Here is a 21620-nt window from a genome sequence, read left to right as displayed (position 1 = left end):
AATGGAAAAGATAATCCTAAGACTGCAATTAACTTTTATGTGCCTCAAATGACCATGATAACGTTGAAAAATAATACTGTTGGAGGACACACATTCATGGGATTGAAATCTACAAAAAACAGAGAAATTCAGACAGCATGCTTCTAGCGTGGGGGCACCCATAAGTATCACAGGTATAGAAGAGAGAGCTCAGAATTAAATGCACACATACAGAGTCAGCTGATATTCAACAAAGGTGCCAAGAATACACAGCGGGGAAAGGACAGCCTCTTCCACAAATGATGGTAAAACTGTATATTCTCATTCACATGAAGAAATGGAATGCTGACAGTGTGCTCAAGGTTGTGCCTCTCCCTCCATTTCCAAGACACTGGAGCTTCTGCAGTGAGCCCAGAGTGAATTTTCATTCTGTCCTCCATGCCCAGGGAGATGTCTTGATACCAGAGGTAAACAGCAAGGACAGACGAATGTGCTGCCATGAAACCTAACAGTTCATAAGGTGAGGATCCATTTCTCCTATGCTTCTGGGCACATCGCAGAAGAATTCTGTCTCCAGGATTAAGTGACTTCCTGTGACAGAACTGTGTCCCACACCAAAGGCTCTGATATTTTGCAGTGGCAGAGGCAGAAAAGAGCAGGTGTTCTCAGAAAGATCATCTTTAAATAATAAAGAAGAGGTGATCAAAAACACAGGATACTCAATAGTCCATAAACATAGTACTTCTCACCATGATGACATTAAACTCTGAAAAGAACAAACTCGGCTTATATTTACTTTTTCTACACCCTCCCTCAGCCTCCCAAGCAGCAGGTGTAGCCTGAAGGTTGCTGGAAATGCTGTGTTATTAGATCCCACCTGAAGTCTTGTTGCCTACCTGGAAAGGCATACTCTCCCCTGCTGAGATTCTCCAGAATTCACTCTTTAGAACCACCAACATCAGGATAAGTCAGTGAAAGGTGCACTCACTTCTACTCCAGGTGAAGACACACTGGCTCACACAAAATCTCCTGGTTGGTCCTCTGGTTCACACACATTTCTACAGCCCCTCTGCTCATAGTTATACACTTGCAGAATCATTTGCTCTCACCACACCCCCAATATTTTTAACAGGAACCCAGATTAAAGTTTCTGTATATTAAAGCCAGCAAGTTTGTTTCTCAGAAAGTGAGTTAGTTCAAGGTACATACCCTGGAAACGTGATGGTAAAATCTGCAACGAGACAAAAGAAGATGCTGTGAGGATCAGATCAATTGTGCTGCACCCCTTACACAGATCTGTTAGTCTCTTGATCACTTCAGAAAACTAGTTGTGAAACAGTGGCTGAATCAAGGGTCAAAGACCAAACATTCTAGCATAGAGGACACCTGTGGAAAAGACAAGAGCTTTTCCCACAGAATTTATCTTTGAAGTTGATTTAGATTGGTAAATGCACAATGCCTAATCCAGGGAGAAAAACTGGTGTGGAGGAAAATGCCTCTGCATTACAGTTGATGATGGACGCCATCATTTAAAAACATCCTAGTGTGTCATGTATTAGATGAAAAGAAACTCCCACTGAACTACATCCTCACAAAGACAATTGTGTATGTTGTATATAATGTGCCTTGTTATATTTTTATATCAAAGTTAATTGAGAAGGAAAGAAATCAGGTGAAGGAAATAATGTATACCGTGCTCCATTTTTAACACAAAGTGTCTTGAACCGGTCTAGGTCAGCAAAAAACAGAAGAAGTAGGATATGCTGGGCTCCTGCTTGGATAGGCAATGCCTGCTTGTTGGGCCCCCTCTCCTCCCCACTTAGTTGCCCTCACTTGAACCAAAGAAGTTGAGTCTAAGAAGAAAGTTTACTGCCCTGCAAAATAGCTCACTTTGTCTGTTCTTATCAGCCTACCCAGCTACTTAGGTCATACGTCAAATACCTGAAGAGCCCCCGGGCTGACTAGGATGGCAATGCATTGGGGGCCGCAACAAAGTGCAGTAAGACAACCCTAGAAAAATACCTAAAGCCCTTCCCCAACAATCAATAGGCAACACCCAGGAAGATGGTGACCCCATACTACTCAGCATATGAGGAACCAGGGAAGGGACCTGCACACTAGGGGATAAACTGCTTGTTGGAACTGCTGGATGTGTCTGCCCATCAGACACCGGTTCTTGCAACACTGTCATTAAAAGTCTCACTTTCGACTGGGAGAGGTGGCTCATGCCTGTAATCCCAGCACTTTGGGAGGCCGAGGCGGGTGGATCACGAGTTCAGGAGATTGAGACCATCCTGGCTAACATGGTGAAACCCCGTCTCTACTAAAAACACACACACACACAAAATTAGCCGGGTGTGGTGGCGGGTATCTGTAGTCCCAGCTACTTGGGAGGCTGACGCAGGAGAATGGCATGAACGTGGGAAGCAGAGCTTGTTGTGAGCCAAGATCGCGCCACTGCACTCCAACCTGGGCAATACAGCGAGACTCTGTGTCAAAAAAAAAAAAAAAATCTCACTTTCAGCCAGGCACGGTGTCTCAGGCCTGTAATCCCATCACTTTAGGAGGCCAAGGTGGGCTGATTACCTAAGATCAGGAGTTGGAGACCAGCCTGGCCAACATGGTGAAACCCCGTGTCTACTAAGAAAACAAAAATTAGCTAGGCATGGGGACATATGCCTATAATCCCAGCTACTCGGGAAGCTGAGGCAGGAGAATTTATTGAGCCCAGGAGATGGAGGCTGCACTGAGCCAAGACTGCATCACTGCACTCCAGCCTGGCTAACTGAGCGAGAATCTGTCTCAAAAAAAAGAAAGAAAAATAAGGAAAGAAAATCTCACTTTTGCTGTTTCAGCTCCCTGAGTCCATTCTTTCAGTTTGGACTGGTGAGTTTGTTTCTCACATCAGAAAATCAACATATCCTTAGAAGACAAAGAAAGGTGGTCTTACCTGAACATCATCATCATCATCATCATCACAGTCATCATCTTCACTTCGTGGTAGGCATACTAAACTCAGGTTGTCCTCAACAGAAGCTGGAAGCACACACAGGAAAGATCAGTGCCCTGGTTGTTTGTGACTGTGAGTCACTCAGGGAGCTTTGCTGGATGTGGTGTATGGAGGTGGTTGATTAACATGCATGAGTGGAAGAGGGATGGCAGAAGAGGGGAGCAACAAAGACACCAGACATGGACACCTTGGCCTTGTAGTAGAGGCATGATGCAGCAACACAAAAGAGTGAACGCAAAATGGAACTAAAATGCACATTAAGGGTCAATGGAAGAGTGCCTTCCTCCCTCTCAAATATTTTCAACTCTTCTAAACAAACAGCATTTTCTTAACATAGTCAAGAACATCTCAGTACACTAGGATCCAATAATGGTCGTATTACATTTAGTATCTCTTTTAAAGGATTTATTACTTAATTAAAAGCCTATTTTAGTGGTAAAATGGATTCCATTTTACCCAAATTATTAATCACACATTTTCATAAAGATCATTTTAAAAATTAAATATTAAAATGCTACAATTAAAAATAGTCATGATTTCCTATTTCTAAGTCTTCTTCTGGATCCAGGGTGTGTGCGCAAAACCTATTAGGACCCTGTGATGAGGGGCTTCAGCAGCTCTGTGTCACTCTCCCTGAGGAGATTCCCTAAAGAGCAGGCTTCACTGAAACAGGCCAAGCCCAGAGAGCCTGCTCTAACTACACCAGCGAAACTGAGAGACGTGACTCTGAACACTTTCTGCCATGAGGATAAGTTTCCAGGTTCAAATATACATGATCTACTGAAATGAGAAAATGTATACCAATAGAAATTGACCAATTCATGAAAAAATGTCCATGAGTACAGGGTGATTTTTTGGTTAACTAGCTTACAAAAAAATTTTATTTAATGCCTATTTATTCAGACATATAAAATATTGTTAAAAAAAATCACATATATGGTCGGGCACAGTGGTTCATGCATGTAATCCCAGCACTTTGGGAGGCTGAGGCAGGCAGATCACGAAGTCAAGAGATTGAGATCATTCTGGCCAACAAGGTAAAACGATGTCTGCACCACAAAAAAATTAGCTAGGGGTAATGCCATGCGCCTGCATTCCCAGTTACTTGGGAGGCTAAGACAGGAGAATCACTTGAACCCGGAAGGCAGAGGTTGCAGTGAGCGGAGAACACGGTACTGCACCACTGTCTAATGACAGAGTAAGACTCCATCCAAAAAAAAAAAATTCACAAATTTTTATTAGTCATGTTAAATCTACCTTATGAGCTGTCAACATAAAGATTCTAGGAAGTAAACGAGGTACAAATAAGCTGAAAGGCATCCCATACTCATGGATAGGAAAACTAAACATGACCAACACACACTACTACACAAATGATCTACAGACTCACAACAACTACTATCAAACTTGTAACAGCCATCTGTGCAGAAATGGAAAAGATAATCCTAAGACTGCAATTAACTTTTATGTGCCTCAAATGACCATGATAACGTTGAAAAATAATACTGTTGGAGGACACACATTCATGGGATTGAAATCTACAAAAAACAGAGAAATTCAGACAGCATGCTTCTAGCGTGGGGGCACCCATAAGTATCACAGGTATAGAAGAGAGAGCTCAGAATTAAATGCACACATACAGAGTCAGCTGATATTCAACAAAGGTGCCAAGAATACACAGCGGGGAAAGGACAGCCTCTTCCACAAATGATGGTAAAACTGTATATTCTCATTCACATGAAGAAATGGAATGCTGACAGTGTGCTCAAGGTTGTGCCTCTCCCTCCATTTCCAAGACACTGGAGCTTCTGCAGTGAGCCCAGAGTGAATTTTCATTCTGTCCTCCATGCCCAGGGAGATGTCTTGATACCAGAGGTAAACAGCAAGGACAGACGAATGTGCTGCCATGAAACCTAACAGTTCATAAGGTGAGGATCCATTTCTCCTATGCTTCTGGGCACATCGCAGAAGAATTCTGTCTCCAGGATTAAGTGACTTCCTGTGACAGAACTGTGTCCCACACCAAAGGCTCTGATATTTTGCAGTGGCAGAGGCAGAAAAGAGCAGGTGTTCTCAGAAAGATCATCTTTAAATAATAAAGAAGAGGTGATCAAAAACACAGGATACTCAATAGTCCATAAACATAGTACTTCTCACCATGATGACATTAAACTCTGAAAAGAACAAACTCGGCTTATATTTACTTTTTCTACACCCTCCCTCAGCCTCCCAAGCAGCAGGTGTAGCCTGAAGGTTGCTGGAAATGCTGTGTTATTAGATCCCACCTGAAGTCTTGTTGCCTACCTGGAAAGGCATACTCTCCCCTGCTGAGATTCTCCAGAATTCACTCTTTAGAACCACCAACATCAGGATAAGTCAGTGAAAGGTGCACTCACTTCTACTCCAGGTGAAGACACACTGGCTCACACAAAATCTCCTGGTTGGTCCTCTGGTTCACACACATTTCTACAGCCCCTCTGCTCATAGTTATACACTTGCAGAATCATTTGCTCTCACCACACCCCCAATATTTTTAACAGGAACCCAGATTAAAGTTTCTGTATATTAAAGCCAGCAAGTTTGTTTCTCAGAAAGTGAGTTAGTTCAAGGTACATACCCTGGAAACGTGATGGTAAAATCTGCAACGAGACAAAAGAAGATGCTGTGAGGATCAGATCAATTGTGCTGCACCCCTTACACAGATCTGTTAGTCTCTTGATCACTTCAGAAAACTAGTTGTGAAACAGTGGCTGAATCAAGGGTCAAAGACCAAACATTCTAGCATAGAGGACACCTGTGGAAAAGACAAGAGCTTTTCCCACAGAATTTATCTTTGAAGTTGATTTAGATTGGTAAATGCACAATGCCTAATCCAGGGAGAAAAACTGGTGTGGAGGAAAATGCCTCTGCATTACAGTTGATGATGGACGCCATCATTTAAAAACATCCTAGTGTGTCATGTATTAGATGAAAAGAAACTCCCACTGAACTACATCCTCACAAAGACAATTGTGTATGTTGTATATAATGTGCCTTGTTATATTTTTATATCAAAGTTAATTGAGAAGGAAAGAAATCAGGTGAAGGAAATAATGTATACCGTGCTCCATTTTTAACACAAAGTGTCTTGAACCGGTCTAGGTCAGCAAAAAACAGAAGAAGTAGGATATGCTGGGCTCCTGCTTGGATAGGCAATGCCTGCTTGTTGGGCCCCCTCTCCTCCCCACTTAGTTGCCCTCACTTGAACCAAAGAAGTTGAGTCTAAGAAGAAAGTTTACTGCCCTGCAAAATAGCTCACTTTGTCTATTCTTATCAGCCTACCCAGCTACTTAGGTCATACGTCAAATACTTGAAGAGCCCCCGGGCTGACTAGGATGGCAATGCATTGGGGGCTGCAACAAAATGCAGTAAGACAACCCTAGAAAAATACCTAAAGCCCTTCCCCAACAATCAATAGGCAACACCCAGGAAGATGGTGACCCCATACTACTCAGCATATGAGGAACCAGGGAAGGGACCTGCACACTAGGGAATAAATTGCGTTGATACTGTTCTGGGTGTGTCTGCCAATCACACACCAGATCTTGCAACACTGTCATTAAACGTCTCACTTTCAGCCAGGCTTGGTGGCTCACGCCCGTAATCCCAGCATTTCAGGAGGCCAAGGTGGGCGGATTACCTGAGGTCAGGAGTTTGAGACCATCCTGGCCAACATGATGAAACTTCGTCTCTACTAATAATACAAAAATTAGCTGGGCATTGGGACACATGCCTGTAATCCCAGCTACTCAGGAGGCTGAGGCAGAATTGACTGACGCCAGGAGATGGATATTGCAGTGAGCCAAGGTTTCCCCACTGCACTCCTGCCTCACTGACTAAGTGAGAACAAAGAAAAGAAGAAAGCAAGCAAGCAAGAAAAAGAGAGAGAGAGACAGAGAAAAACAAGGAAAGGAAAAAGAAAGTCTCACTTTTGCTGTTTTTCAATTCCCTGAGTCCATTCTTTGGGTTTCGACTATTGAGTTTCTTTCTCACATCAGAAAACTAACATTTCCTTAGAAGACAAAGAAAGGTCATCTTACGTGGGCATCATCATCATCATCATCTTCATCATCATCATCACCGTCATAATCTTCATTTCGTGGTGGGCTTACTAAACTCAGGTTGTCCTCAGGAGAATCTGGAAGGACACAGAGAAAAGATCAGCACCCTGGTTGTTTGTGACTATGAGTCACTCAGGGAGCTTTGCTGGATGTGGTATATGGAAGTGGTTGATTAAATAGCATGGACTGAGTTGATTCTGGAGTATTACCCTGAGTGGAAGAGGGATGGCAGAGGAGGGGAGCAGCAAAGACATGAGACATGGAGGCCTTGGCCTTGTACTAGAGGCACCATGCAGCAACACAAAAGAGTCAAGACAAAACGGAACTAAAAAGCACACTAAGAGTTAATGGAAGAGTGCCTTCCTCCCTCTCAAGTATTTTGAAACTCTTCTAAACAAACAGCATTTTATTAATGTATTCAAGACCGTGTCAGTACACTAGGATCCAATTACGGTGGTATTACATTTAGCATCTGTTTTAAAGGATTTATTACTTAATTAAAAGCCTATTTTATTAGCAAAATGGACTCAATTTCACCCAAATTACTCTTTCATATTAACCACAAATTCTTTTTCATAGATAATATTTTAAAAATTAAATATTAAAATGTTACAATTAAAAATAGTTATGATTTCCTCTTTGTAAGTCTTCTGGAACCATGGTGTGTACACACAACCTTAAGGGACCCTGTGATCAGGGGCTTCATCAGCTCTGTGTCACTCTCCCTGAGGAGATTCCCTAAGGATCAGGCTTCATTCAAACAGGCCAAGCTCACACAGCCTCCTCTACCTACTCCAGTGAAGCTGAGAGACGTGACTCTGAACACTTTCTACCATAAGGATAAGTTTCCAGGTTTAAATATACGTGATCTACTGAAATGAGGAAATGTATACCAATAGAAATGAACAAATTCAGGAAAAAATGTCCATGAGTACAGGGGTGATTTTTTGGTTAACTAGCTTACATAAATTTTTTTATTTGATGCCTATTCATGCAGACATAGAAAATATTGGTATAAAAAATCACAAATTTGGCCAGGTGTGGTGGCTCATGCCCATAATGCCAGCACTTTGGGAGGCCGAGGCGGGCAGATCACTAGGTCAAGAGATTGAGACCATCCTGGCCAACATTATAAAACCATGCCTCTAATAAAAATTTAAAAATTAGCTGGGCATGGTGCCTTGTACCTGTAGTCCCAGCTACTGGGAAGGCTAAGGCAAGAGAATCACTTGAACCCAGGGTCAGATGCTGCAGTGAGCAGAGATCACATCACTGTACCCCGGTATGGTGACAGAGTGAGACTCTGTCTCAAAAAAATAATAATAATGAAAAATAAATCACAAATTTATATCAGTCATGTTAAATCTAAGTTATTAGCTGTCGACATAAAGATTCTTAAAACTAAAGGTACAAATAAGTTAAAAGGCATCCCATATTCATGGATAGGAAGACTAAACATGACTAACACACAATACTACACAAATGATCTACAGACTCACAACAACTGCTATCAAACTGGTAACAGCCATGTGTGAAGAAATGGAAAAGATAATCCTAAGACTTTAATGAATTTTTATGTGCCTCAAATAACCATTTTAATGTTGAAAAAGAATAGCGTTGGAGGACGCATTCATAAGATTGAAATCTACAAAAAACAGAGAAATTCAGACAGCATGCTTCTAGCGTGGGGGCACCCGTAAGTATCACAGATGCAGAATAGAGAGCCCAGAAATAAATGCACACATACAGAGTCAGCTGATCTTCAACAAAGGTGCCAAGAATACACAATGGGGAAAGGAAAGCCTCTTCCACAAATGATGGTGCAACTGCATATTCTCATTCAAATGAAGAAATGGAATGCTGATAGTGTGCTCAAGATTGTGCTTCTCCGTCCATTTCCAAGACCCTGGAGGTTTTGCAGTGAGCCCAGAGTGAATTTTCATTCTGTCCTCCATGCCCAGGGAGGTGTCTTGATACCAGAGGTAAACAGCAAGGACAAATGAATGTGCTGCCATGAAACCTAACAGTTAATAAGGTGAGGATCCATTTCTCCTATGCATCTGGGCACACCACAGAAGAATTCTGTCTCCAGGATTAAGCGACTGCCTGTGACAGAACTGAGTCCCAAACCAAAGGCTCTGACATTTTGCAGTTACAGAGGCAGAAAAGAGCAGGTGTTCCCAGAAAGATCATCTTTAAATAATAAAGAAGAAGTGATCAAAAACACAGGATACTCAAAAGCCTATAAACCTAGTACTTCTGATCCCTCTCCCGTCTCCCTCTCCCTCTCCCGTCTCCCTCTCCCGTCTCCCTCTCCCGTCTCCCTCTCCCTCTCCCGTCTCCCTCTCCCTCTCCCGTCTCCCTCTCCCTCTCCTTTCCACGGTCTCCCTCTCATGCCGGGCCAAAGGTGGACTGTACTGCTGCCATCTCGGCTCGCTGCAGCCTCCCTGCCTGATTCTCCTGCCTCAGCCTGCTGAGTGCCTGCGATTGCAGGCGCGCGCCGCCACGCCTGACTGGTTTTCGTGTTTTTTTGGTAGGGACGGGGTTTCGCTGTGTTGGCCGGACTGGTCTCCAGCTCCTAGCCGTGAGTGATCCACCAGCCTTGGCCTCCCGAGGTGCCGGGATTGCAGACGGAGTCTCATTCACTCAGTGCTCAATGGTGCCCAGGCTGGAGTGCAGTGGCGTGATCTCGGCTCGCTACGGCCTCCACCTCCCAGCTGCCTGCCTTGGCCCCCCAAAGTGCGAAGATTGCAGCCTCTGCCCAGCCGCCACCCCATCTGGGAAGTGAGGAGCGTCTCTGCCTGGCTGCCCATCGTCTGGGATGTGAGGAGCCCCTCTGCCTGGCTGCCCAGTCTGGAAAGTGAGGAGCGTCTCTGCCCGGCCGCCATCCCACCTGGGAAGTGAGGAGCGCCTCGTCCCGGCCGCCATCCCATCTAGGAAGTGAGGAGCGTCTCTGCCCGGCAGCCCATCGTCTGAGATGTGGGGAGCGCCTCTGCCCCGCCGCCCCGTCTGGGATGTGAGGAGCGCCTCGGCCCAGCCGCGACCCCGTCTGGGAGGTGAGGAGCGTCTCTGCCCGGCCGCCCCGTCTTGAGAAGTGAGGAGACCCTCCGCCTGGCAACCGCCCCGTCTGAGAAGTGAGGAGCCCCTCCGCCTGGCTGCCACCCCGTCTGGGAAGTGAGGAGCGTCTCCGCCCGGCAGCCACCCCGTCCGGGAGGGAGGTGGGGGTCAGCCCCCCGCCTGGCCAGCCGCCCCGTCCGGGAGGGAGGTGGGGGGCTCAGCCCCCCGCCCGGCCAGCCGCCCCATCCGGGAGGTGAGGGGCGCCTCTGCCCGGCCGCCCCTACTGGGAAGTGAGGAGACCCTCTGCCCAGCCAGGAGCCCCTCTGCCCAGCCAGCCGCCCCGTCTGGGAGGGAGGTGGGGGGGTCAGCCCCCCACCCGGCCAGCCGTCCCGTCCGGGAGGGAGTGGGGGGGCTCAGCTCCCGGCCCGGCCAGCCGCCCCGTCCGGGAGGGAGGTGGGGGGCTCAGCCCCCCGCCCGGCCAGCCGCCCCGTCTGGGAGGTGAGGGGCGCCTCTGCCCGGCCGCCCCTACTGGGAAGTGAGGAGCCCCTCTGCCCGGCCAGGAGCCCCTCTGCCCAGCCAGCCGCCCCATCCGGGAGGGAGGTGGGGGGGTCAGCCCCCCGCCCGGCCAGCCGCTCCGTCCGGGAGGGAGGTGGGGGGGGGTCAGCGCCCCCTCCCGGCCAGCCGCCCCGTCCGGGAGGGAGGTGGGGGGGTCAGCCCCCCGCCCGGCCAGCCGCCCTGTCTGGGAGGGAGGTGGGGGGCTCAGCCCCACGCCCGGCCAGCCACCCCGTCTGGGAGGGAGGTGGGGGGATCAGCCCCCCGCCCGGCCAGCCGCCCCATCTGGGAGGGAGGTGGGGGGCTCAGCCCCACGCCCGGCCAGCCACCTCGTCCGGGAGGGAGGTGGGGGGCTCAGCCCCACGCCTGGCCAGCCGCCCCATCCGGGAGGGAGATGGGGGGGTCAGCCCCCCGCCTGGCCAGCCACCCGGTCCGGGAGCTGAGGGGCGCCTCTGCCCGGCCGCCCCTACTGGGAAGTGAGGAGCCCCTCTGCCCGGCCACCACCCCGTCTGGGAGGTGTACCCAACAGCTCATTGAGAATGGGCCATGATGACGATGGCGGTTTTCTGGAGTAGAAAGGGGGGCAAGGTGGGGAAAAGATTGAGAAATCGGATGGTTGCCATGTCTGTGTAGAAAGAAGTAGACATGGGAGACTTTTCATTTTGTTCTGTACTAAGAAAAATTCTTCTGCCTTAGGATCCTGTTGATCTATGACCTTACCCCCAACCCTGTGCTCTCTGAAACATGTGCTGTGTCCACTCAGGGTTAAATGGATTAAGGGCGGTGCAAGATGTGCTTTGTTAAACAGATGCTTGAAGGCAGCATGCTCCTTAAGAGTCATCACCACTCCCTAATCTCAAGTACCCAGGGACACAAACACTCTGCCTAGGAAAATCAGAGACCTTTGTTCACTTGTTTGTCTGCTGACCTTCCCTCCACTAGTGTCCTATGACCCTGCCAAATCCCCCTCTGTGAGAAACACCCAAGAATGATCAATAAAAATAAAATAAAATTAAAAAAAAAAAAAGAAAAATTTAGCATATGTTAAAACCAAAAAAAAAAAAAAAAAAAACCTAGTACTTCTAACCACGATGACATTAAACTCTGAAAAGAACAAACTCGGCTTATATTTACTTTTTCTTTTTCTCTTTCTACACCCTCCCTCAGCCTTCCAAGCAGCAGGTATAACCTGAAGGTTGCTGGAAATGGTGTTTTATTAGATCCCACCTGAAGTCTTGTTGCCTGCCTGGAAAGGCATCGTCTTCCCTGCTGAGATTCTCCAGAATTCACTCTTTAGAACCACCAACATCAGGATAAGTCAGTGAGAGGTGCACTCACTGCTACTCCAGGTGAAGACACACTGGCTAACACAAAATCTCCTGCTTGTTCCTCTGGTTCACACACATTTCTACAGCCCCTCTGCTCATAGTTATACACTTGCAGAATCATTTGCTCTCACCACACCCCCAGTATTTTTTAACAGGAACCCAGATTAAAGTTTCTATATAATAAACCAGCAAATTTGTTTCTCAGAAAGTAAGTTAATTCAAGGTACGTACCCTGGAAACGTGATGGTAAAATCTGCAATGAGATAAAAGAAGATACTATGAGGATCAGATCAATTGTGCTGCACCCCTTACACAGATCTGTTAGTCTCGTGATGACTTCAGAAAACTAGTTGTGAAACAGTGGTTGAGTCAATGGTCAAAGACTAAACATGCTAGCATAGAGTACACCTGTGAAAAAGACAAGAGCTTTTCCCACAGAATTTATCTTTGAGGTTGATTTAGATTGGTAAAAGCACGATGCCTAATCCAAGGAGAAAAACTCGTGTGGAGGAAAATGCCTCTGCATTACAGTTGATGATGGATGCTGTCATTTAAAAACACCCTAGTGTGTCATGTATTAGATAGGAAGACACTCCCACTGAACTCCATCCCAACAATGACAATTGTGTATGTTGTACCCTATGTTCCTCATCGTATTCTTATATCAAAGTTAATTGAGAAGGAAAGAAATCAGGTGAAGGAAATAATGTGTACAGTGGTCCACATTTAAGACAAAGTGCCTTGAACCTGTTTAGGTCAGCAAAGTACAGAAGAAATAGGATATGCTGGGCTCCTGGTTGGCTAGGCAATGCCTGCTTCTTGGGCACCCCTTCCACACCGCTTAGTTCCCATCACTTGAAAAAGAAGTTTAGTCTAAGTTGAAATTTTACTAGCCTGCAAAATAGCTCACTTCGTCTGTTCTTATCAGCGTGCCTAGCTACTTAGGTAGTAAGTCAAATACTTGAAGAGCCCCTGAGCTGACTAGGATGGCAATGCATTGGGGGCTGCAACAAAATGCAGTAATACAACCCTAAATAAAAAATACCTAAAGCTCCTAACCAAAATCAATATGGAACACCTGGGAAGATTATGGTCCCATAGTACTCAGCCTATGAGGATCAAGGGAAGGGACCCGCACACTAGGGGATAAATTGCTTGTTGAAACTGTGCTGGGTGTGTCTGCCCATCAGACACCCGATCTTGCAAGACCATCATGAAAAGTCTCACTTTTGCTGTTCTGCAGGCCTCTGAGTCCATTCTTTGGGTGTGGATGGGTGAGTTTGTTTCTCACATCAGGAAAGCAACATTTCTTTAGAAGGCAAAGAAAGGGGATCTTACCTGGGCATCCTCATTGTCTTCCTCACTTGGTGGTACAAATTTTAAACTCAGGCAGTTCTCAGGGGGACCTAAAAGGACACGCAGTTAATGTCAGTGCCCTCATGGTTGAAGACTGTTAGCCCCTCAGGGAGCTTTGCTGGATGTGGCATATGGAGCGTGGGACTGAAGATTCGGAGACCATCTCAGGGAAACAACTGTGTTCAAATAGCATGAGGGAGTCTCACCAGATACCTTGCATCTTAGTCAGTGCCTAGACCTAATAAGACTCTTGCATTCCCAAGTCCCAGAAGATGTTAACCAATCAAAAATTAAGGCTTTGATGTTTGTTGTGACATAGACAAGAAAAACTGGTCTTCTGCAAAGATAACCATTAAACACCAGAGCAAGAAAAAAAATGGTTACAAACACAGCACACAAAGCCCATGGACACATATTGTCTCATCTCTATCTTATTAAAATACAAAAGGAACAAGTCAGACTTCTACACATATTTCCTTTGGTTCTGACTTCATTGCCCTTTTCCTAGGTTCCAAAGCAACAAGTGTCACCCAACTGCTCCCAGAGATCCTCCTAGAGTATCATTCTCTACCTGCAGATCTGCCTCATTGCAGCTGCCCTCATGAATGGTGTCCATTGGCCAATCATTACAGACAAAAACATCCGGTAGGAGTTATTCCAGAGAGCAACTCGCCCAGCCTCCTACTGCAGGTGAGGCCACATTGGGTTGCATGAGATCACTCTGCCCTTTCCTCAGTGTTGTCAGACTCTTCCTGGTCTCTGTGGAGTCAGGGGTCTCTAAAAAGGCATTGCTCACACCTGTCAGCCTTCAAGTGAGAAAGAGGAACTGAAGGAACCACTTTTTAACTTTTTCCTTTCACTGGCCCATTACAGGTCTCACCTCCAATCTCGCAGCCCTGAGATTTCCCACTTTGATGTGCACGCTTTGAGTTACAGGAGTTCAACAATCGGTCCCTCAGCCAGGCTCACAGCAGATGTGAAAGAGCATTCTGCAGGGATGGAAATCTCTCCGCTGCATGAACATAAGGCTGCTGGGCCATTGCACGGTGCCTGTTGTGATGAGGTTCTGATTTTTTTTTTTTTTTTTTTTTTTGAGACGGAGTTTCACTCTTGCTGCCCAGGCTGGAGTATGATGGCATGATATCGGCTCACTGCAACCTCCACCTCCCGCATTTAGGTGATTCTCCTGCTTCAGTCTCCCAAGTAGTTGGGATTACAGGCATGTGGCACCACACCCAGCTAATTTTTGCATTTTCAGTAGAGACGGTGTTTCACCATGTTGGCCAGACTGGTCTTGAAACTCTTGACCTCAGGTGATCCACCCACCCTGGCCTCCAAAGTGCTGAAATTACAGGTGTGAGCCACCACGCCCGGTCCTGAACTTTTAATTGTAAATATTTACATGTATTTAAATATGAGGAGGCACATATATGACTGAGAACCACACTAGACGGCACAAGAGATCCAGACATGAGGAAGACATGACTCCCCTCCCCTGGTGTTTTCTTGTGAAATAGTTTGCAGCTGTGCTCCTACCATATGTTTATGGTTACTTCCTGGGCATCTACACAAGGACCAGTCACTGTGTGGGGCTGGGGATATGACAACAATGAGGACAACATCCAGGTCTAGAGGGATTCCAGCAGGGGGCGCACGTGCACACAGGGGAAGATCGTGGCCCTGCACAGCCTGTCTAGACAGGATCAGAGCAGCAGGAGCCGAGGGGCAGGGGCACCTCACTGTCCTCAGGAGCTCAACTTCATCTCCAGGGACCCTGACTCAGAAGCTGGGGCAGGCTCTAGCATTGCTGTAGGCCTCAATGGGCTGGACAGGCTGAGAAGGGAACATTTCCACACCTGCACTAGATCCCAGCCCAGGGGCGACCTAGAACTCATCCCAGGGATGTGTTCATTACAATGCCCATGGGGCCTAACATTTTCTCCCCAGGACTGAGCTCTGGAATAAGGACTAATGCGGAAGGCACAGTCACTGCCCTGGCAGGAAACACCCACAGCCAGGGCTCCTCTACCCACCCTGTGGGAAGACACAACACAGATAAGAGTTTGACACTGAAGATTCCAAACCGTCTATAAAATAAGTGGAAAGTGATGTGTGCTGGATTCCACAGAAGAGTTGCAAGGATGAGCTGGACTCTGGAATTAGTCCCCATCCCTCTGCTGAGCTCATGGTGCACTGGCACTCGTGTCCCTCCCCACCTCCCCTGCTACTCGGTAGTGCTGCAGCTACAGGCCCAGTGCTAGGGGGCTCTGTCCAGCTGAAACACATGTCAGCCAGGCACGGTGGCTCAAGCCTGTAATCCCAGCACTTTGGGAGGCTGAGGCGGGTGGATCAACTGATGTCAGGAGTTCGAGACCAGCTTGGCCAACATGGAGAAACCCCGACTCTACTACAAATACAAAAATTAGCTGGGCGTGGTGGTGCATGTCTGTAATTCCAGCTACTCAGCAGGCTGAGGCAGGAGAATCACTTGAACCTGGGAGGTGGAGGATGCAGACTGCTGAGATCGCATGACTGCACTCCAGCCAGGGTGACAGAGTGAGACTCCATCTCAAAACAAACAAACAAACAAAACAAAAAAACCACACACACACATTTCTGGGCCAGACAACCCTTGGCCAACAGTGTCTCCTCAAGGACCATTCCTCAAGTGACTTCCAGAAGCGGTGAAAAAGAAAAACTCATCTGTCCCGGCCCCAGGAAGATCAGGCATGGGACCTGTCTGTGTCTGTGCTGACCCTGAAGTCCATCCCTGCTGACTTGTGTCCTGTCTGCTCCATGTCAGAGAAGTGGGGACCTGATTCCTGTTCTGCCCCCTCACCAATTTTGGCTGAGTACTAACCCTGTGATATTTCTCCTCTGCTCTTCCCTTTTTTTTTTTTTTTTTTTGAGATGGAATCTCGCTCAGTCACCCAGGCTGGAGTGCAATGGCTCAATCTCGGCTCACTGTAACCTCTACCTCCTGGGTTCAAGTGATTCTCCTGCCTCAGCCTCCCTAGTAGCTGGGATTACAGGTGCCCGCCACCACACCCAGCTAATTTTTGTATTTTCAGTTGAGATGGGAGTTTTACCAGGTTGGCCAGGCTGGTCTCGAACTCCTAACCTCAGGCAATCCACCCACCTCGGCCTCCCAAAGTGCTGGGATTAGAGGCTTGAGCCACCGTGCCCAGCCCATGTCTTCCGTTTCTTTACACTGTGTGTGCATCCATTGAGTCAGTGGCTGCTCATGCTCACAACCAGCCCCGGACAGTGCGACAGTCTGTCATGCGGATCAGTACATGGTGAGTGCTGAGCCTCACTAACCTAGCGGTGCAGGAGGTCTCCAATGAGGGTGATGTTCACCAGGGTAACAACAATGTTGTCCTCTGAGTTCTGATGTGGCACTGGCGGTTGTCTGTCTGCTATGGATTGCAACATTTCTTTTTTCTTTTTTTTTTTTGAGACAGAGTCTCACTCTGTCACCCAGGCTGGAGTGCAGTGGCTCAATTTTGGCTCACTGCAACCTCCACCTCCCAGGTTCAAACGATTCTCCAGCCTCAGCCTCCCAAATAGCTGGGATAACAGGTATGGGCCACCATGGCCGGCTAATTTTTGTATTTTTAGTAGAGACAGGTTTTCAGCATGTTGGCCAGGCTGGTCTCAAACTCTTGACCTCAGGTGATCTGCTGCCTCAGCCTCCCAAAGTGCTGGGATTACAGGCATGAGCCACCGTGCCCGGCCATGGATTGGAGCATTTCTAAGGCTTGAGGTAGTCATGTTATTAAATACAATGCAATATCTTCCTGATCCTTCCCTGCTTTGACCAAGTGCTAAGGAATGACCCCAGCACTGACAGATGTTGACCTGCACTGTTCCATGTGAACCTTACACTTCTCAGAATCTGTGAGCTGACCAGAAGCCTGTGGGCTTTCTATGTGTATTTCACAGTAATGCCCATGCCAATGTCTATTGTACCGTGTACCTTTTGCTACCCAGGGTTATGTGACCACTGGGGCCCCATTTGATGGTGGGCAATGTTTGGCACACTTACAGGCCATCCACTACCACTACCAGGGCACACATAGGTGCTGGAACTCCCTGGTGTGGGGTCATATCACCAAGCCTGAGTGATGACACAGTTGAGTAATACAGACCATCAACATCGGGACCCATTTCTGGGTTCACTTTAGCATCTTCCATTCAGGAGATAAAAATCTGGGTTCACTCCTTTCTGCACTCTCTCCATCTATGGAGTAGGGATATTGAACACATTTTTAGGTACAGCTGTGTTGAGGGAGGAAAGGGGACACTTATGTAAAGTGTATGGTGGTGTTGAAGTTTTTCTTCCTTTTTATTAGAAGAATGACATGACCCGGGAGGCTGAGGTGAGAGGACCACCATAGGGCAGAAATTCAAGAAAAGTGACACTTATACTGTGCTGGGCATGCGGGTCCACGTTTTTGGAAGAAAACACGCATTTACAAACACATTCACAATCACTACTCATTAATTCACCCCTAGCTACCTCCCAACCCTCGTGCACACAAACCCACATCATCTAAATGATACGGCTGTTTCCAGGGACTCCAGTGGATGATGACAGTTCTTCACTGAGCCATCTGATTCTCACACTGCACTCCAGGTCCTCACTCCTATCAGGAACCTGAAGCCAGGCAGACTCTCCAGACAAAAACAGGCAAGAGAGTCCCCCGTGACCCATCACTTAGATTTGTCATCAGCAAGGGAGTGGTCTTAGAATACGAATGGTGTTAGAGAGGAGAACAACACACACTGGGGCCTGTCAGGGGGCAGGGGAAGGGAGAGCATCTGGATACACAGCTAATGCATGCAGGGCTTCATACCTAGGTGATGGGTTGACAGGTGCAGCAAACCACCATGGCACACTTTTACCTATGTAACAAACCTGTACATCCTGCACATGTATCTCAGAACTTAAAAAAAAAAGAAGTTAAAAAAAAAAGAAATGGCCAGAATAAGCAAATCTACAGCAATACAAAGTAGATGAGTGGCTTCCTAGAAACAGGGATGTGGGGGTTGGGAAAAGAGAGGAGTAACCACTAACGGATACGAGGTTTAGAGGGGAAATGAAAAGGTTCTAAAATAAGATTGTAACAATGGTTGCACAACCCTGTAAATATAGTAAAAACACTGAATCACCCACTTTAAATGGGCGAATTGTTTTGCATGTCAACTATGTCTCAATAAAGCTTTTTTTAAAATAATAAAAAAAGGAATACATACGGTAGGAATTTTCGGCTATATAGTTGACCTACAATAGGAGAAAGGAAAACACCATAAGGATCCGATCATGCTGGGTCCTGTTGGCACAGGTATTTTATTCACATGGTGACATTAGAAAACCACATGTCCAACAGTGATCAAGTCACTGGCCCCCAAATAAAGCATAGAAAATGCTTGTGGAAAAGGCAATGGGTTTTCATGGAACATTTGCAAGTCCATGTTGGCTGGCAAATACAAAATTACTTTTCAAGAAGAAAAAGTTGCTACTAAGAAATATGCTCACTACCAGACAGTTTGTAGGTGATGCTGTCATTTTTTACTGTCATTGTCAATCAGGCCTCAGTTGGTCATAAACTCAAATGGCTGTTTGCTAGAGTCCATGACCAATGGAAGCTTGATTGACAATGGCAATCAAATATGATATTCACTTGATATTCCCCCTACCAAGAAAATTATCTTAGTCATCTGTTATGTACATGGTCAGATTTTTATATCTCCATTTTATTAATAAGGAAAGAAGCCTCAGAAAAAAAAATTTCTCTTCCAGATGAAGGAATGCATCTTACCATTTCAGGTAACATATCCTCCACAATGTCAAATGCACAATCCTCCAGATCTGGAACAGAACCTAGGAGAACATAGAGTGACAGTCAGTGCATTGGTGCTGCTGAGGAATCCCACTAGGAGCCTTGGGGGATGTGGGGACCAGGGCTGGAGTCTATGGAGGTGGGTGGTTGACAAGCATCGACTGAGCTGCTGCTGGACCATTCTCTTTGGTGTGGAAGGAAAGCAAAGGAGAGAAGCAGAAAGAAAGAGCCTTGGCTTTCTAGCTAGGGCAACCTAACCATGTGAAATATTCTCATTAAGAACCGGTTAATACAGAAAGGCACTGTATGGTTCAGTGAGAGCGTCTTATCACACCTCCTGCCCATTTGAAGGTCCAGGCCAATCTCCTTATTTTTCAAAATGTTACATGACCATTTAATTCTATGGATTTACGTATCCTGCTACATTTATCATTTATCCTGTCTTACTTTTTAAATTGTGGTGAAACATACTTATTAATTATTTTAATTATTTAGTGTACATTTCAGTGAGATTGAATTCAGTGAGCTACATTCATGATGCGGTGTCAATAATGAGAAAAATCTAAATTCATACTCTAAGCTTAAAAAACAAAGATTGCAGAAATCAATGGCATAGAAAACAGGAAGTCATCCGAGAAAATCAACAAAATCAAAAGCCAGTTCTTTGAGAAGATCAGTAACATTGATAAACCTCTACCTTGGCTAACCACAAAGGAAAGAAAGATGTTACAATGTACTTATAGCATCAATTGAAGAGCAGTTAAATCACAAAATAATAAAGGAATATTCTGAACACATCTATGCCCACAATTTGATACATTAGATGAAATGAGCTAATTCCTTTTTATCTATTTTAGAAGACCAAAAGTCCTCTGGGGAAAAACAGATCATCTGAATAGGCCTATATTTATTTTAGAAATTGAAGCAATAATTAATAATCTTTTGAAAAAAGGAAAAACCAAAAACACTACATTCATATGGTTTCACTGGAAAAAAAAATTCTACCAGCTTTTTTTTTTTTTGCAATGCAGTCTTGCTCTGTCACCAAGCTGGAGTGCAGTGGTGCGATCTCGGCTCACTGCAACATCTGACTCCCTGGTTCAAGCGATTCTCCTGCCTCAGCCTCCCAAGTAGCTGGGATTACAGACACAGGCCACCACGCCCAGCTAATTTTTGTATTTTTAGTGGAGATGGGGTCTCACCATGTTGGCCAGGATGGTCTTGATCTCCTGACCTCGTGATCTGCCTGCCTCAGCTTCCCAAAGTGCTGGGATTACAGGCGTGAGCCACCGTGCCCAGCCCCAAAATTCTTATGAAGAAAAACCTGGTCTTACCATATAAGCAAGTAATCATAATCCTAAGTGTTTCCTTAGTTGTATTTTTAAAATTATGTTTCCAAACAAGACACAGCAAGGTTTTTAACAGCTATATTCATAATTGCCCAAAGTGAAACCAAATATCTACACATTTGAGGTGTATTTTACTATTAAAAGTGAACCAAGCCTGGACAACATGAGGAAACCCCATCTCTACAAAAATAAAAATAAAAAATAGAAAAATTTGGCATGATGCCTTAGTGCCAGTTACTTAAGAGCCTGAGGTGGGGGGGAACACCTGAACCTGAGGAGGTCAAGGTTGCAGTGAGCTGTGTTTGCACCAGTGCATTCCTGGGTGACAAAGTGAGGCCTTGTCTCAAAAAATAATAATTTTGAATTTTGAATTTAAGAAATCTCCAGCCGGGCGCGGTGGCTCACACCTGTAATCCCAGCACTTTGGAGGGCTGAGGCAGGCAGATCACCAGGTCAGGAGACAGAGACCATCCTGGCTAATACGGTGAAACCCACCTGTACTAAAAATACAAAAAATTAGCCAGGTGTGGTGGCACGCTCCTGTAGTCCCAGCTACTCAGGAGGCTAAGGCAGGAGAATTGCTTGAACCCGGGAGACAGAAGTGGCAGTGAGCTGAGATCGTGCCTCTGCCCTCCAGCCTGGGCAACAGAGTGAGACTCCGTCTCAAAAAAAAAAAAAAAAAAATCCAAATATTTGGGCCTGAATTATCCCAATTATTCACTACCTTAAGGGATGGGAGAAAAGAAACAATCTGACCCTAAGCTGGTTCCTTCATTTAGGTACCAAACCGGCCAGATAAGTGAGGCTAGAGAATGGGATGGGACTCCAAAATTGGGGTATTTGAATTTTCATTGAGAAAAGGGCTCTCCCTTTTCTAGATCAAAAAGTCTCAACGACAAAGACAGGAGGCAGAGTCAGCCTTTGTCTCCCATGCCCCAGACCTGGGAAAGCTGGCTATGGACAGGAGGGAGCTGGAAGCTGAGGATGTCTCTGGGGATGAGGGTATGGGAAGGGGGTGGGGGTGGCCAGAGGTGTGCCAGAGG

General features: G+C 46.3%; 1 protein-coding gene across 2 annotated transcripts in view; it reads right to left on the bottom strand.

Moving 5' to 3' along the window:
* Positions 1–21620, bottom strand: part of LOC100982189 (aspartate-rich protein 1-like) — a 38635-nt gene that overhangs the window by 15900 nt on the left and 1115 nt on the right. For both annotated transcript variants that reach the window (XM_055105456.2, XM_034948917.3), the window contains 8 exons: positions 19208–19269; positions 18642–18669; positions 13365–13432; positions 12258–12279; positions 7069–7166; positions 5607–5628; positions 2930–3015; positions 1189–1210 (listed from right to left, as the gene is read on the bottom strand). In XM_055105456.2, the coding sequence (XP_054961431.2) occupies positions 1189–1210; positions 2930–3015; positions 5607–5628; positions 7069–7166; positions 12258–12279; positions 13365–13432; positions 18642–18669; positions 19208–19269 (408 nt within the window). The remainder of the gene's footprint in view (positions 1–1188; positions 1211–2929; positions 3016–5606; positions 5629–7068; positions 7167–12257; positions 12280–13364; positions 13433–18641; positions 18670–19207; positions 19270–21620) is intronic.

This window comes from Pan paniscus, chromosome 23 (assembly GCF_029289425.2).
Source record: "Pan paniscus chromosome 23, NHGRI_mPanPan1-v2.0_pri, whole genome shotgun sequence".
In the NCBI taxonomy this organism is placed as follows: domain Eukaryota; kingdom Metazoa; phylum Chordata; class Mammalia; order Primates; family Hominidae; genus Pan; species Pan paniscus.
Note: the sequence above shows the minus strand (reverse complement) of the source record. Positions and strands in the feature narration are given on the sequence as shown.